Genomic DNA, 16,897 nt, shown 5'->3' on the forward strand with positions numbered 1-16,897 from the left:
TAAGTATGATGAGTGATTAATGTAGGGCATGGAGGGTAATTCCTCTCCCCTGGCCCCCACACACACACACACACATGTAAAGTAGACCTGTCTAAAGCTATTATTATTATTGTTACAAATAATTTGATGCTATATCCTCTTATCCTGACACTCAGACAGGAGCCATTTAAGAGGGAGGGGACACAGAGATAAAATCTGTGTCTGTCTGTTCCATTCATTCTCCCTTTTAGGGGCGGCAGTGGCTCAGGGGTAGAGTGGCCGGTAGAGCAGTTCGATCCCGAGGGCTCCCCCAGCGTTAGTGTCGAAGTGTCCTTGAGCAAGGCACTGAACCCCTAATTGCTCCCGATGAGCAGCTTGGTGCCTTTCATGGTTTTCTCCGCCATCGGTGTGTGTGTGTGTGTGTGTGTGTGTGTGTGTGTGTGTGTGTGTGTGTGTGTGTGTGTGTGTGTGTGTGTGTGTGTGTGTGTGTGTGTGTGTGTGTGTGTGTGTGTGTGTGTGTGTGTGTGTGTGTGTGTGTGTGTGTGTGTGTGTGTGTGTGTGTGTGTGTGTGTGTGTGTGTGTGTGTGAGTGTGTGTGAGTGAATGGGTGAATGTAATGCACAATCTAAAGCGCTTTGGATAAAAGCGCTATATAAATGCACCATTTACAAGACAGCAGCAGAGAGACAGACTAGGACTTAGTTGGTAATAACATATTGTAGCACTTTAATTGTTTTTTTTTGCACTCTATTTACTTGACCACTGGACAGACGTTTGATTTGATTTGATTTTGGTAAAAGATATACAAGTATTGTTATGATTTATGATCTTTATGCTTGACCCAGTACACACATGTGGTGAATCACTCATATATGTAAGCATAAGATACCCGTGATACGAGGACCATACTTTATCGTAGGATTGGATGGTTTGTAGTGTTTTTGTGGCCCTTAGGCTTGCATGCCTGTTTAAACTCAGCATATGATTGTATACATAACATTGGTTCAAGATCTCTGTTGTATTATTCTCTGCACTCAGATTCGAGTGAAACTGGCCCCAATGACCTTGTATGTGGAACATGCACTATGTGTGATGAGTAGAAGTGTTATGTCTAAAATACCAGTGGTGTAAAGTAACTAAGTACATTTACTCAAGTACTGTACTTAAGCACAATTTTTAGGTATTTTTTTTTACTTTACTGGAGTATTTCCAATTTTCAGTACTTTTACTTCTACTCCACTACATATCAAAATATTGTACCTTTACTCCTTTAAAATTAAAAAGTTAGTAAGTTAGTTATAGTTACTTTGTAGGTTTTGATTATTATCACAAAACATACATTAACCACTTCAGCCCTATATACATTTCGACCATTTGAAAATAGCCGATCTACAAGCTCAAAAGATTTTTATACATTTGAAAACTTGTGAAATGGGACATTCTGCATAATGAGTACTTTCTACTTTTGGTACTTAAATGCATTTTGTACTTTTACTCAAGTAAATTTTGAATTCCGGACTTTTACTATGTTGCAGTATTGATACTTTTACTGACAAGATGTGTATAATAATCCAAAGTTTTCTTAGAATCCTGCAAAATAATTAAGCTGCAGTGCAAGTTCCAAATTTTCCATACTATACTATATCAAGAGTTACAGCGAGACATACACACAGACACAGAGAAAAAGGAGATAAAATATCTGATCATTTCCATTATATAAGCAGTACTTTCTGTGTCAAAGTGTTATTTGTGTAATACAATGCCTATGAAAAGTCAAGTGAGAGAGGTATTATCATTATTATCATCAGTTGGAGTTTATCTGTATGTAACTGCAGACCAGTGTTTTTTTTTCTTCCATTAGAGAACTATTGTTCCACTGAGCTGAGACAGGTCAGCATGGAAGCCAATGATCCTGTGACCTGGATAGATAAGTGATGATGAGTTGGATGAAGTAGGCCTACTCACATGTTCTACTTAAGTAAAAGTATCAATACCCTGTTGTAGAAATACTCTGTTACAAGTACAAGTTCGGTATTCAAAATGTACCTGAGTTAAAGTACAAAAGTATTGGCATCAAAATGTACTTAAAGTACCAAAAGCAAAAGTACTCATTATGCAGAAGGTCCCATTTCAAAAGATTTCGAATGTATAAAAGGTATTAAAATCCTTTGAAAATAGCAGATCTACAAGCTCACAACGCGTCGCGTTGCGACGCGTTGTGAGCTTGTAGATCTGCTATTTTCAAATTGCCAAAGTATATATATAGGTCTGAAGTGGTTTTATAATTATGATCAAAATCTGCAAAGTAACTATAGATGCTTGGACACTACAGGTGGCAAGCTACTGTACACAATAACAACAACAATAATCAATAATTAATACTAGCGTTACTATTTTGGGCAACATTTCTTTTTTTAATTAAAATGAAATCAAAGACAAACACGGGAAACAAACACATGAACAAGAGTTAAACTGAAAACAGACTTTACTTAAACACACAGAGAAACAAACAATAAGAAGAACAACTCAGGAAGCAACAGAAAACCTGACACACAAACTAAATTATGAACCAGTAATGATGGACAGTCTGTGTGGGTATGTTTAGTCTCTGGGGACAATCAGGTACAGGTGAGATACACAGGTGAACCCACTCACATTATCTAGTTACTAGGTGCTCAGGTGGTCCAGTGGGAAAAGTCCCTGCCCACCACCACAGCATGTGAGACTATAGTGTAATATTGTGATATGGCAAATGCCCCCCCCCCCCCCCCCCTGTGGTTCTAATAATAGAATTACATTCAAATATGTTCAAAAATGTCAAAGAAAAGAAATAGTGAAAATAGCAGAACTACAAGCTCACAGCACATTGCATTGAGCCTGTAGATAAAAATTCAAACAAAATAATTGACATTATTTGGACCGTAGTACAAAATTATTGATATAGAGATATTTGGTCAAACATATTCTTTTGATTCCTTCTGTCCTACTCCCAGGCCCTAATTTGTCTTCATCATGTTAATCATCATCATAATCATCATCATCGTCATCATCGTCATCGTCATAGCCGTCGACGACGTCGTCGTCGTCGTCGTCGTCATCATCATAAACTACTTCACCCACAGTTACACTGATCTTCCCTGGTAACATCTTCAGAGGGAGAGTATCAACAGTGTTAATGTGTGGAAAGAGTGTGTCAGTGAAAGTGTGTGTGAAGGTGTGTATGTGTGTGTTAGTATCAGGATCAGAGAATGACAGCTTTCCTTCATTCCAGTCCAGCTGGACTCTGATCCTCTGAGGTTTCTGCTTCAGTGAGAGATCAGTGTCTGACTCTGATGAGCCGGCTACGTATTTACCTTTAATTAAACGTATATTCCAGTGTTGACGCCCTCTCCTTCCCTTCCTCTGAAAAGACACTGCTAACAAACCTACTGTCCAGTGTCTACTGTCTCCAACCTCAACATCCCAGCTGTGAGTCCCTGAGTTAAATCCCTCAGAACCAAGGACACAGCAATACTCGTCAAACCTCTCTGGGTTGTCAGGAAGCTGTTGTTCCTCTCCATCTCTCACACTGGTCAGATCATCAGACAGGATCATTCCTGCATGGGCAGTGTTGGGGTCCAGAATGACAGGAGTGTAGGAGACAATGTCCTTCATCTTGTCCCAGACTCTGAAGGTCATGTTGTGCAGGTGTTTGGCCTCGTCGATCAGTGCTCCTGAGACCGACTGTGGGTCCTGCGGTGTGAACTGGACTCTTTCCATTGTGGTCTTATAGTTCTGCAGGAATGAGATGTGTTCAGCTCTCAGCTCCTCCTCTATGGCTCTGATTGTACGTGAAAGGGTTGATATCTTTCTGTTCAGACCCTCAATCTTCTCCTTCATCATCTGACTCTTCTGCTGCTCTTCCTCCCTCAGTGCTTGGATCCTGGCCATCTCTTCCTTCCGTAGAAACTGATGAAGCTTCTCAAACCGTTTCTTAATCTTTCTCTCTGTGCGTTTGGTCTGGATCTTAATGTGTTCTGCTGTTACATCATAGTTTGTTTTAACTTCATGAAAGAACTTCAGTTTCTTCTGTAAAGGCTTCAGTGATTTCTGGACGTCCTTCTTGTGATCCAGTGCAGCTTCATCAATGGGTCTGAATCTGTGGTTGGTGTGTTTTTTAGAATCCCGACACACAAGACACACTGGCTGTTGACATTTCAGACAGAACAGTTTGAGTTTCTCAGCATGCAGACTGCAGAGAACCTCAGACCCTGTTGAAGCTCTCTGGTGTCTCTCCTGTATGAAGGCCTCACACAGGTTCTTCAGAGCCAAGTTTCTGGGTGGATCCGTTGAATTAATCGTCTTACAAACTGGACATTCCTTTATTACTTTCTCTCTCCACCATTTCTGCAGACAGGCTTTACAGATGCTGTGGCTACATGACAGGATAACAGGATTTTTAAAGATGTCACAACACACAGGACAGGAATAATCCTCTTCTGAGGGAGACAACTTGGAAGCCATTTTGTCTCTGAATAAAGCAACAAACACTTTTGTAAGTGGTGGTAACACTTGAATGTTCCCTGAAGTTTACGTTCACTTTGAATCCTGGTTCTTGTTAAAGTCCATTCAGCTGACAGAGTCAGCAGCAGGTTCCAGTGGTCTGGGTCAGTATTCCCTCCTAGTTGTGGAAAGGCAGTCTGTCCTCCCTCACTGGAATTTGTGAGTTTGATTAGAATGTAAATCTTTTCGTCTGTCTCTCTGTGTGTTTCCTCAGTGAGGAGTGTAAGTTTCGGTTTCCTGCTTTCTGTCAGCTGAGTCTGGTAAGGGGTGGAGCTTTGACACTCCACAGACTTGTTGCAAAGTTCACACACGGACGCACGCATGCAGGCACGCACACACACACACACACACACACACACACACACACACACACACACACACACACACACACACACACACACACACACACAAGGAAACTCCCTCATGTCAGACAAAAACGTGGTGTGATTTCTTCATCTCAGGGTATTTATGGTAAAGCAGGTTAGCATGTGAATATCCACATTTATCTTTAAATTACATATGGACAGGATTATAGCCTCACAATCTATAGTAACAGTTGCACAGATGACCAAAGCAGTTCTGTGATTGTATTATAGAAGTGGAGTATGTATCAACTGTCTGAGACCAGGTGTAATTCATCTTATGTAATAAAACAACTTTGATCTTAGACAGTAAAAGCATGACCATCAGACTAACACAGAATGAAATGCCCCTCATACCTTTGAACTTTATCTGAACATATTTGATATTTTGGAAAACATTAAGCACTGCCAAGTTGTTGCACAAATAATATACTCCTTCCTGCTCTGCTCTGCACCTTGAGTGTTTTTCCCCCTTCCCAAGCTGGAACATCAATCATTTCTACACATTAAATTAACTAAATTAAATACAAAGCAGCGTTTGACATACAAGCAATACAATATGACAATATTCTGATAAGGCCATTGAAAACTATTTTCACATAGCATTATTCACTATTTCTGAAATCTGGTCTCACCCTATGTTCCTTATTACCTCCAACGGTGGAGTTGGGTGATATAGCTACATGATTAGATGTTTTCTTTATTTTTTTCTTTATTAAAGTCATGCTTCCAAGGAAGCCTCAGCCCATATGGACACTTTTACATTTTTTCATTTGACATCTTCTGAACAATGAACCGACATGATAATTCACAAACAATGATCAAACGAATAACAAACTAAAACACTCAAGCTTCATACTGTACATGGCAGATTACACAAATACAACTTTAAACACAGCATTGGGCCTGTTACCTCACATCTTAACCCATTAAGACCTGAGGTGATTCTTAAAAATGTTTTCTAAATCCTAACAATTTTTTGAAAAAAAAAAAAAAAAAAAATCAAGATTTTTCAAAAATAGCAGATCTACAAGCTCATAGAGCGGCACTCGGTGCCGCGCTATGAGCTTGGATAGCTGCTATTTTTGAATAGCCAAAGAAATCTAAAGTGACACAGATGCGTTCCAGGTCTTAATGGGTTGTTAACAGGAGACTGACCGTACATGAACCTATTTGAAAAGACGAGATTGTCTTCTGCCCCATGCAGGCTCCAGAAACAAAATACCTCATAATTAAACAACCACTCCAACTTCTGGCCATCATCTTCCCAGAATAGCTCAGGTTTTTTGTTTTTTGCATTACATCAAATAAAGGAACCCTCAAATCGTCATATACAGAGTACAATAAAACATTCATTTTCGACATCTTTCAGGTCACTTACCTATAATCCTATTCTCTTCTGGCACAGCTGAGAACCGACCTACCTCAATAGCTACAGTACATTCTATTTGTTAGCCTGTTAGCAGGATCTCTGTAAATGTTTTGAAGGGGTTTGCATGACATTTTGTGGTATATAGGAAAAATAATTCTAACTTTTTATGCTTTAGATGTGGTATGGCAGTAGTATATGGCCAATCACAACTATGCACATAATTTCCAATATAACTTTGTGTGGTTGTATTTAGTCTCCCTGCTCTTCTATTGAGACATTTAGATTGTGTCAAAGGTCATGTCTCACCTAGACACAGGATCTGACACGAATTTTCAAGATTCAATTTATCCCCTGAGCAAGCAGCCAGGCTCTATTAGCTCAATGGTAAAAACAAAAGAAAGAATCAGCACTTGTGCAGGAAACCGGGTTAAAATCAGAGTTAGAAGAAGAAAGTTACATTAAAGGGATAGTTCACCCCCAGAAACAATTTTTCTATCTATTAGTCACCCCATGGAGACTTGAATTCATGGATATTTTTTAGTTTTTGTCGCATTCCCAAGACAATAATTTGATGACCGGCAACAGTTCCGCTAGGAGACACAAAGAAGACTCTTTCTGTCTCCTACCGGAATCGCTGCCGGTCATTAATTATTGGCTCAGGAAAGCGACAAAAACGAAAAAATATCCATGAATTCAAGTCTCCATTTCATGACAAGGAGGACGTCAGTGTCACGTCACGTATGCGCTCACATGCCGCACGTCACGCTCAAGATAAGAAGCATGGACAAACACATTCAACATCTGTTTGGTTGAACTACTCTCTCTCTCTCTACTATGTCTCTTTCCCCTTTGTTTTTCACTCATGTGGTGAATCACTCATCTTTGTAAGCGTAAGATACCCGTGACACGATGACCATACTTTATCGATGAGACTAACGGCTGTGCACAATGATACAAGATGCATGTTTTATTCCTATCCATTCTGTTCTTGTCCTTGACCATGTTCCATATCTTCTGCTCACGTCATGTACTGTATACTATACACTGTGCAATACTGTATATACATATATTTCTCTATGTGCGTATTCAACTTCAGAGCTTGCAGTGTGATACTGCTTGGTGTCATCATGTTCTCCGCGCACGGACAACAAGTATAATCACAAAACACATTAAAGCGTAATGAAACACTTGTTTCCAAAGTGGTCCTGCCAGAAATAGCCCAATAAATGACACAGCACCAATAAATGACATAGCGCCAATAAATTATATAGCACCAATACATCTTAGCACATGTACATTTTAGCACGTTGCATGTCACGTGAATTTACAAAATACAAAACACAACCCTAACAATTATCCAACCATAAAAGCCCAAATTAAAGTGCATCACTAGCCTGTAGCTTTTGCCATAACAGGTTTTTCCACACTGTTTTTATAAGACAGTTTTTAGATTGAGGCTGCCTAGAGGAGGCAGCTCATTCCAAAGAGGAATACCTGTGTGAATAAATGAACTCTTTGACACAACCTTTGACCCTCTTGGTAATCTCATACCAAAGAGTCTTGTTCATAGTAACAGAAATTACATTTTTATTCCTGTTGATTATTGATTGATTAACTCTTTCCTTTCCTATTTCCTAGCTTTGTTCTGTATGACTGTAGGCTGAATCCGTTCATTATTATAATGCACAGTGTTATGATTATGTTTGGATGGAGTGTCCTGGTAGAGAATGTAAACATATATAGGCTAGGCTGAGGCGGATAAGGGCGGGGGGGGGGGGGGGGGGGGGGGGGCACCACCTATACAATGTTTACTGGGGAAGGAGACAGGGTCGTCTATATTGCATTTTCAGTGGTGGAAAAAGTGCTACTTAAGTAAAAGTATCAATACTACTGTGTAGAAATACAAATAATATTTGAACACTTGGCATCAAAACTATACATTAAGTACCAAAAGTAAAAGTACTCATAATGCAGAATTTCCCTCCCATCGTTATGTCTAAAATGTATAAAAATCTTTTGAAAATAGCAGAGATTGGCTATTTTCAAATATTTTCAAATAGCCAAAGTTTAGGGCTGAAGTGGTTAATGTATGTTTTGTAATAATAATAAAAATCTATAAGTAACTAGTAACTTAAGTTTTCAAATAACTGTAGTGGAGTAAAAAGTACAATATTTGCCGATCTACAAGCTCACAATGCATCGCATCTGATATTTTCAAAAAGCTTTTTATACATTTGAAAACTTGAAATGGGACATTCTGCATAATGAGTACTTTTACTTTTGGTACATTTTGGTGCCAATACTTTTGTACTTACTCAAGTACATTTTGAATTCCGGGCTTTTACTTGTAACAGACTATTTCTACTGTAGCAGTGATAGTTTTACTTAAGTAAAAAATGTGAGTACTTTTTCTACCACTGCATTTATGTCTGAAAGGTGCTCTATAAATAAAGATTATCATTATTATTATCATTGATAAAGTTGATAAAAGAGCTGATAAGGGTTGTAAATCCTGCTTTATGTTAATTAAAACTATTTGTAGTTAAACAGCTGAAAACCCCAGTGTAAAAAGGATGAGACGAAATCAAAGACAGACACAGGCCGGTTCTCAAATTAAAATGTTTACATTGTATTAAGAGAAAGAATCAATCCACGAGGCACCGCACAGCAAAAATCTCTGTCTGATATTACAAATATAGGCAATAGTATTTATACATAAGTTGGATTCCGGACATCAGATATAAGGTGGATCCTAACGATTGGTTAAGACCCTCAGACCGCGTCAGATCATATCTGATGAGCTGTCAGGCATCAGGGTGTCATCATAATAAGTTGTTGTTCATCTTATAGTGTCCTTGTGTACAACTTTTGGTTCCATAAACAAGTTATTCCTTCGATATCATAGGACATGTGGCAGGTTTATCTGACAGGGTGACAGCTGACAGAGTAAATTATAGTGACAATATCCCGGTCATATACAGGTACACACAGATACAGGTCATTTGACATTTAATCACAAAGCGTTGACCAAGACATGTTTTTACTGATTGGAAACATATGGAGCCGGCACCAGATAGCAAATATGGAGCCAGCTCCATGACCTTGGTAGAGAAAGTATAGTAGAGTTACAAAATGCATGTTTAAAAGACTGAAGTACAGGCCCAAAAAGACATCACTATATTAATTTGACTGGTTAGATTGATATTTCTAGATCATATCAGTCTGGTCCACAAAACATATATTTTTAACTCCATCAATCATTATCATTATCATTATCATTATTATTATTATTATTAGTATTAGTGTTATTACTATTATTATCATCATTATTAACACATAGTATGTCAATCTATCTATGACATACGACTGTATGACTCATTTTGACTCAACAGGTTGAGAACCAGTGGCTCCAGAGAGCATGCAGTTTGAATGAAGCATGCCTCATGCTGCATGCTCCTGGTTGTTGTGTCACATGGTAGCGTATCCCTGAAGCATGACTGTCAAATCATGACAGTCATGGAACCACTTGTTCCTGGTTTGAGAATATTTTATATGTACAACCGTTGCATCTAGATAAACGTTCAAATTTCATATATAAAGTGCTTAACCACAAGCTACTGATGTAACAAGTTAAAGCGGCCTGGTTTAAATACCCGTATCTTCCGTATTGTTTAATAAAAAGCATTTTAATCCGATTGGTGGCTATTTTCTTTGAATTTTCTCCATATGCTTTCTTATACGCGCCCCTACCGGTTCAAAGGTGTATCGCACCCTGATACATTATTTAAATTTGTAATCTGCCAATCGGATTAAAATGCTTTTTATTGAACGATACGGAAGATACAGGTATCTAGACCAAGCCGCTTTAACTTATTACATCAGTAGCTTTGGGGGTAAGCACTTTATATTTGAAATTTGAACCTTTATGTAGATGTAACGGTTGTAAATGTAAAATATTGTTAAACCAGGAACAAGTGGTTCCATGACGCTTGTGACAGACGAGCGTCATGTGAACCATCATGGCTATGTCACATGGCCAATGCATGTGACAGCCCGGCCGGCCGGCGACACGCCCACGGCCGCACCCCCGTCCAATCGAACGGCTGGACCGGCAAATTGTCCATGGAGGGGCGTGGCTTGGCGATCCCAGTGTCACGTGTGTGTCTGTGTGTGCTGTGTACCGCTGGCTGCTTTAATGTGAATGGACTGAACTCTAACTGTGTGTCACTCAAAACCCTGGATTTAAAACTAAACACACACTAAATTAAACTGGCTTTTAGTTTTTAATACGAGCCTGTTATGTTTTTAGCTTTATTCTGAATGTTTATAAATACGAAGAAGGTACAAGAAGACCATTATTAAGAAGAAGGTACAAGAAGACCATTAAGGGACTGAAGGTGTTATATTAGCCTTCAAAGGACCGACAGACAACAAGTGAATGTAAAAAACCGTGAGCTCTCATTTGATGTCATTATTTCACCTTGTGTGGTTTGTTTATGGTTATAGTATGTTTATTGAGTGTGTGTGTGTGTGTGTGTGTGTGTGTGTGTGTGTGTGTGTGTGTGTGTGTGTGTGTGTGTGTGTGTGTGTGTGTGTGTGTGTGTGTGTGTGTGTGTGTGTGTGTGTGTGTGTGTGTGTGTGTGTGTGGTTGTTTGTTCATGGTTATAGCATATTGAGTGTATGTCTGCTGTAGTGTGGTTGTTTGTTTATGGTTATATTATGTTTATTGAGTGTATGTCTGCTGTGTCAGTGTGGTTGTTTGTTTGTTTATGGTTATAGTATGTTGAGTGTATGTCTGCTGTGTCGGTGTGGTTGTTTGTTTATGGTTATAGTGTGTTTGCTGTGTAACTGTGGTTGTTTGTTTATGGTTATAGTATGTTTATTGAGTGTATGTCTGCTGTGACAGTGTGGTTGTTTCTTTATGGTTATAGTATGTTTGCTGTGTCAGTGTGGTTGTTTGTTTATGGTTATAATATGTTGAGTGTATGTCTGCTGTAGTGTGGGTGGTTGTTTGTTTATGGTTATACTGTGTTTAATATTGAGCTGCCAAGTCTCACCCTTTGAGAGTGAGAGTCACGCAACTTACCCTCTTCACATATATTGTTTGATGGCAATGACTGATACAAATGAAAGAAGACCCTAAGACAGCTAGAATTGCGTTCATTTGTGCGTCCCTGATGAGTCTCACTCCTAGATTTTCCTGAAAGTTGGCAGCCCTTATGTCTGCTGTGTCAGTGTGGTTGTTTGTTTATGGTTATAGTGTGTTTAATATTGAGTGTACATGTCTGCTGTGTCAGTGTGGTTGCTTTCTTTCTTTCAGTACATTTTCTAGGCTCCATCAAGCGGTCAAGTCAGTTGTTTTGTGGTCAGTAGTAGTTATAGTGTGTAGAGAGCTTTAAACTAGTTAATGATTATTGATAAGTTAACAGGCACAATAGCACATGTCTGTGGTTTTGAGATCATAGGGTTTGTGTGTGTGTGTGTGTGTGTGTGTGTGTGTGTGTGTGTGTGTGTGTGTGTGTGTGTGTGTGTGTGTGTGTGTGTGTGTGTGTGTGTGTGTGTGTGTGTGTGTGTGTGTTGGAAGGAAGGAAGGAAGGGGCGGTGACCACTAGTGACCACACACACTCACTGACCCATACAAGTTTTGAACAGAACGGATATCATGTGCTTTTGTTTGTGTTTTGTGTATATATATTTTTCAGAGGGTGTCAACAGTTCAGCAACTTTTTTCCCCTCTCTTTCTTTCTTTCTTTCTTTCTTTCTTTCTTTCTTAATTCTTAGTTTCTTTCTATCTTTCTTAATATATATATATATGTATATGTCCATTTGGCTCCATGTGTTTACACTCTTATAGCCAACAGACCTTTTAAAGGTCCATTTGGAACCCCTCCCCAAGGAACCCTGAGGGTCCCTGGGCCGACACTTTGAGAGCGATATGATATGATATCAATGTCAATGATAATGACGGTTGAGAAGGTCAATAAGTACGTACGTAGATGATGGGTCGACCTACATATTGGAAAGGTCAGCGTAAAGGTCTAGATTACCTCCTCCTACCTGTGATACTTATGACCTCATAAACCCATTAAGACCTGAGGCCATTCTTAAAAAAAATCTAAATCCAAACCGTTTTTTGAAAAAAAATCTAAAATGTTTTTTTTCACGATTTTTCAAAAATAGCAGATCTACAAGCTCATAGCGCGGCACTCGGTGCCGCGCTATGAGCTTGTAGATCTGCTATTTTTGAATAGCCAAAGAAATCTAAAGGGACACAGATGCGTACTTCCAGGTCTTAATGGAGATTGTTTGGTCTGGCTTGAGGTGGGAGTCTTGTCGTGCAGCTCAGAAATGCCTTGTGGGAGGAATTCAATAAAAACTACAAACCCTGTTTATTCATGAAACACAAATCTTCTCTTCTGGGGAGTCCCTGGCAATGTTTTGTGCCAGGGACCCCCTGTCCCCATGGCACAAAACATTTTCAGATGGGGTGTCCGTCCGTGGCCAAATATATATAAATTTGTGGGTCCTTGGCATTAGAAAAAATGTCAGAACCACTGATTTTAGATGGCATTTGTAGAATTGGCCTCAGGTCTAGATGGGTTCAGAAGAGTTTAAAGGTCATCACACACCGGTGATTATGCGAATATACGCACAATTCGGACTCGTCCCGAATAGTTAAAAGACGCTTTTTGGCTTCGCTTTTTTAGCTTTTTCGCTCCATGGAAGCTTGCATTGACTTTTAAAAAAAACGTATTATTCGCATGAAAAAATCGCCTCCGGTGTGTAAGGAGCTTTAGTGTTGTAACAACCAGAGTGTAGAAGAGAGAGTTACGTCGCCTCAAAGTGGGCTGCTATGGGCTATAGTTCCAAACATTGGAACTATCTCGTTGTGATAGTAGACAGAGCACTTCCGCATTCCATTCTTAACAATGGGAGTCAACGCTAGTGTCATAACTCTCAACATACGTCTCTCTGGTAACAATAGGCAGTGTGTGTGACTGATTACTCCAGTGATGCGGATGTGTTACTTCCTGGTATCTCAACACTCAGAACATCACAGAGTACTGCCTGTTCTTACTGCTTTACCTGGAAAAATGTGGTTGCCTGATAAATCAGTGGAATGGGCCTCAGGTCTTAATGGGTTAAATGACCTTGTCTTGTGACACTTAGCCCATTCAATACGGGGAACGCATCTGTGTCATTTCACAAGATTTCTTTGGCTATTGAAAAAATAGCAGATATACAAGCTCATAGCCGCACTATGAGCTTGTAGATCTGCTATTTTTTCCGTGCCCCGGACAAAATCGTGAAAATGTGTGCAAATATTTGAATATATAATATTTATTGTTCCAGGGACCCCCCAGAAGCAAAGATTTGAGTTACAAATGTTCTCTTTAAATTCTCTTTATATTCAAAGATTAGCAAAATCAATTAAAAGAAATTGCAGATCTACAAGCTCATAGTGCGGCACTCGGAATAAGTGCCGCACTATATATATATATATATATATATATATATATATATATATATATATATAGTGCGCCTTTACACGGACAAAGGCTCCAACACCACCTTCGCAACCTCCTATATATATATACTATATATACAGTATACCCTAAATATCATTGTGCAATTATTATAATGTTTTGGTTTTCATAATCGTGGCATTTTAATACAATTTAATATGCGGTTAAAAGGGACCGTGTGCCCCTTTCTGAGAAGATAAAGACATTTGATTTGAATAGAGTGCACTCCTTGACACCCTTGACCTATAACGCCATGACCGTATCACCTTAATGTGTGTTCAGCCTCTGGCTTCTAATGAGCTCATCATGAGGCCTCAATCAGAGAGAGAGAGAGATAGTATATCCTCAAAGATGGAGAGAACATCCATCAGAGAGAGAGAGAGATAGTATATCCTCAAAGATGGAGAGAACATCCCCCTCAGGGAGAGAGAGAGAGCATATCTATCGTTGCTGTCGGGCAGGAACCTCTTATCTCCATTTTTTTCCCCATAAATCTTTTTTTTTTTAATTAATGCCATACTTGATCATACTTCTACAAAAGTAGCATAATATCGCGACGTGTTTTGAGCTTGTAGATCTGCTACTTTTGCTATGGATACTGAAAAGTAACAGTTTCGGACATAATGAGGTTTCCACCCGACAGAGATGATATTCTCAGTGGGGGTGGGGGGGGGGGGGGGGGGAGAGAGCATCCCTCAGAGATAGAGAGAGAGAGAATGAGAGGGAGATACTCATCTATTACAGTATGTACCGATGCATGTTATGATAACAGAAGTGTGTGTGTGTGTGTGTGTGTGGGGGGTGGGGGGGGGGGGTTTAGCTGTGTTTTAATGTATGTGCGGTCGATGACTAGAGCTAGAGCCTGTTATGTAATCATAAAGGAAGGCAGGGCGGTCTAGTCACTGGAGATACAGATCAGGGTTGGTTGTTTGTAGTCAGTAACTGTTACTGTAATTGCTCTGTTGTTTTTCTCTTTCTCTCACTCCATATATGGATGTCACAAGTTCAACCCATTAAGACCTGAGGCGATTCTTTAAAAAAAATCTAAATCCTAACAGTTTTTGTTTGTTTTTTGGAAAAAAAAAAAAAAAATCAATATTTTTCAAAAAAAGCAGATCTACAAGCTCATAGCGCGGCACTCGGTGCCGCGCTATGAGCTTGTATATCTGCTATTTTTGAATAGCCAAAGAAATCTAAAGTGACACAGATGCGTTCCAGGTCTTAATGGCTTAAGTTGACGATTAATTGTCACACAAATAATTGCGATTTAATTGTGTTTTTGGCATTGAACATTGGAACATATGAATAAAAAATACATTTAGGTTTAAATTAGTTTATCCCCTAATTTGCACTGCTTTCAGTATATTGAACCACTTAAAGCGGCACTGTGTAACTTTTTTTGTATTGAATAAAATGTAAATTTGTCCAATGGTAGAGTTATGTTAATACAATATAACTTATACAATCGGGTGGTTGTATTTCTTCTCCCTGCTCTTCTACATTTAGATTGTGTTAAAGGTCATGTCTCACCTAGACTCAGGAATCTGACACGAATTTTGACCTGAAGGTCAAGATTCATTTTAAACCCTGATGAGCAAACAGGCAGGCTCTATCTATCTGTTGGCTCAATGGTAAACAAATTCAGCACATACGCAGGAAATCAGGTTAAAAAACTTCAACTCCGGGGTAGAAAAGGAAAGTTACATTCCTAGTTTAACAATGCATTGCATCCTCCCAATGTGTTGTGAGCTAGTAGATACAAAATAAATACTGTATATACAACTTTTTTTTTTTTTAGAAATTCTTTGCCTATAATAACAGGGATATATAGGTTCAAGTGCCTAAGTTCAATTGTAGGCATGTAACGATTTATCGTAAATCGATTAAAATTGATTCAAACTGGTGACAATTTAAATGGATTTAATAAAATATGTGATGCAAACAGCAGAGGGCAGAGAGCGCCATGGAGACAAGACAAAAAAAAAAGAAAATACAGGATCTTTGTAAGAGAATTGTGTTTTTATTATTTTGTGTGAGAGAAAAAAAAAAAAAAAGATTTTCCGGTTATTTGTCTGGAAATTAGTTTTAAAAAATCATGAAAAATCATATCGTGAACCTAGTGTCGTGATTCGAATCGTATCATGCCATCGTTACATGCTTAATTGTCAATTGTCCATGCTTGGTGCTGATGTTATGTCTGTCTGTCTGTCTGTCTCCTCTCTACATTCCACAGTGCTCGTAGGCGCAGCGTCCATCGGTTCTCCTCTGGTTCACCTGCAGCACAACATGGACTGTGGTTCCACCTCATGGCGCTTATGAAGAACCACGTCGTAAAGAGACCGAGTCACGCAGAACACCATTAAAACCCTTTCCCCTGAGTGTGGATGAATATTATTATGCCAGGAGGAGGAGGAGGAGCAGGAGGCGACAGATGCCCAGATGGAGAGCAGGAGGAGTCTGAATTATCCCTGGAGACGGCGGAAGCGCCACCAGGAGGAGCCGGAGAGAGAAGGAGGCAGACCATGTCGTCCGGAGGACGACGGGAACGAGGAGGAGGGAAGGAGAAGGAGGAGAGGAGGAGGAGGCGGTCGGGAGGGCGACGCGAGGGAGGAGAGGAGAGCAGAGCTTCGGGCAGAGAGGTCGGCCAGGATGACGATGAGGAGATGATGATGACTAGTAGCGGATCCAACCACGACCTCTCTTCTAGTCCTCGCAGCACCACAGGATCCATCTCTACCTCCACCTCCAAGAGGCAAGTTACTGTTCTTTTGTATCCCGTCCTGTAACGTCCTCACCACTCGAACCCTATAGCATCCCTATTCTGGGTGGGCGAACATTCGGAAAAAAATATCTGTGAGCTCAGCTCACGGCTGTAGAGGGAAATACTAGAAGATCTAGCGGCTAGATTCGAGCTGCTAGATACTAGCCGTTAGAATTCTAGCCACTAGATTCTAGCTAGATTCCCAGGCTAGATTCTAAAGGTCCTTACACACCGACACCGGGGGTGATTTTTTCAGAACGAGTCCGAATTTTGCGTATATTCGCATAATCGCCGGTGTGTAATGACCTTTAGCCTGGGGGACCGCGGTCAACTGTTTAGGGTGTAAGTGGTTAATA

At 39.7% G+C, this 16,897-nt stretch overlaps 2 protein-coding genes across 2 annotated transcripts in view; one reads left to right on the forward strand and one right to left on the reverse strand.

Annotated features, from left to right (window-relative positions):
* Positions 1 to 2,763: 2,763 nt before the first annotated feature.
* On the reverse strand, positions 2,764 to 4,745 carry LOC311049200 (E3 ubiquitin-protein ligase TRIM35-like). Its single transcript, XM_084062692.1, has one exon. The coding sequence runs from the start codon at positions 4,479 to 4,481 to the stop codon at positions 2,994 to 2,996; it is 1,488 nt and encodes a 495-aa protein (XP_083918818.1). The 5' UTR covers positions 4,482 to 4,745; the 3' UTR covers positions 2,764 to 2,993.
* A 5,721-nt stretch (positions 4,746 to 10,466) lies between these two features.
* Positions 10,467 to 16,897, forward strand: part of per3 (period circadian clock 3) — a 33,705-nt gene continuing 27,274 nt past the window's right edge. Inside the window, exons 1-2 of the mRNA XM_084062657.1 lie at positions 10,467 to 10,694; positions 16,014 to 16,536. Coding sequence (XP_083918783.1) covers positions 16,165 to 16,536 — 372 coding nt within the window. The 5' untranslated portion in view covers positions 10,467 to 10,694; positions 16,014 to 16,164. The remainder of the gene's footprint in view (positions 10,695 to 16,013; positions 16,537 to 16,897) is intronic.

The sequence above is a fragment of the Gymnoscopelus microlampas genome (assembly GCF_963454915.1).
Source record: "Gymnoscopelus microlampas genome assembly, chromosome: 7".
NCBI classification, from domain to species: Eukaryota; Metazoa; Chordata; class Actinopteri; order Myctophiformes; family Myctophidae; genus Gymnoscopelus; species Gymnoscopelus microlampas.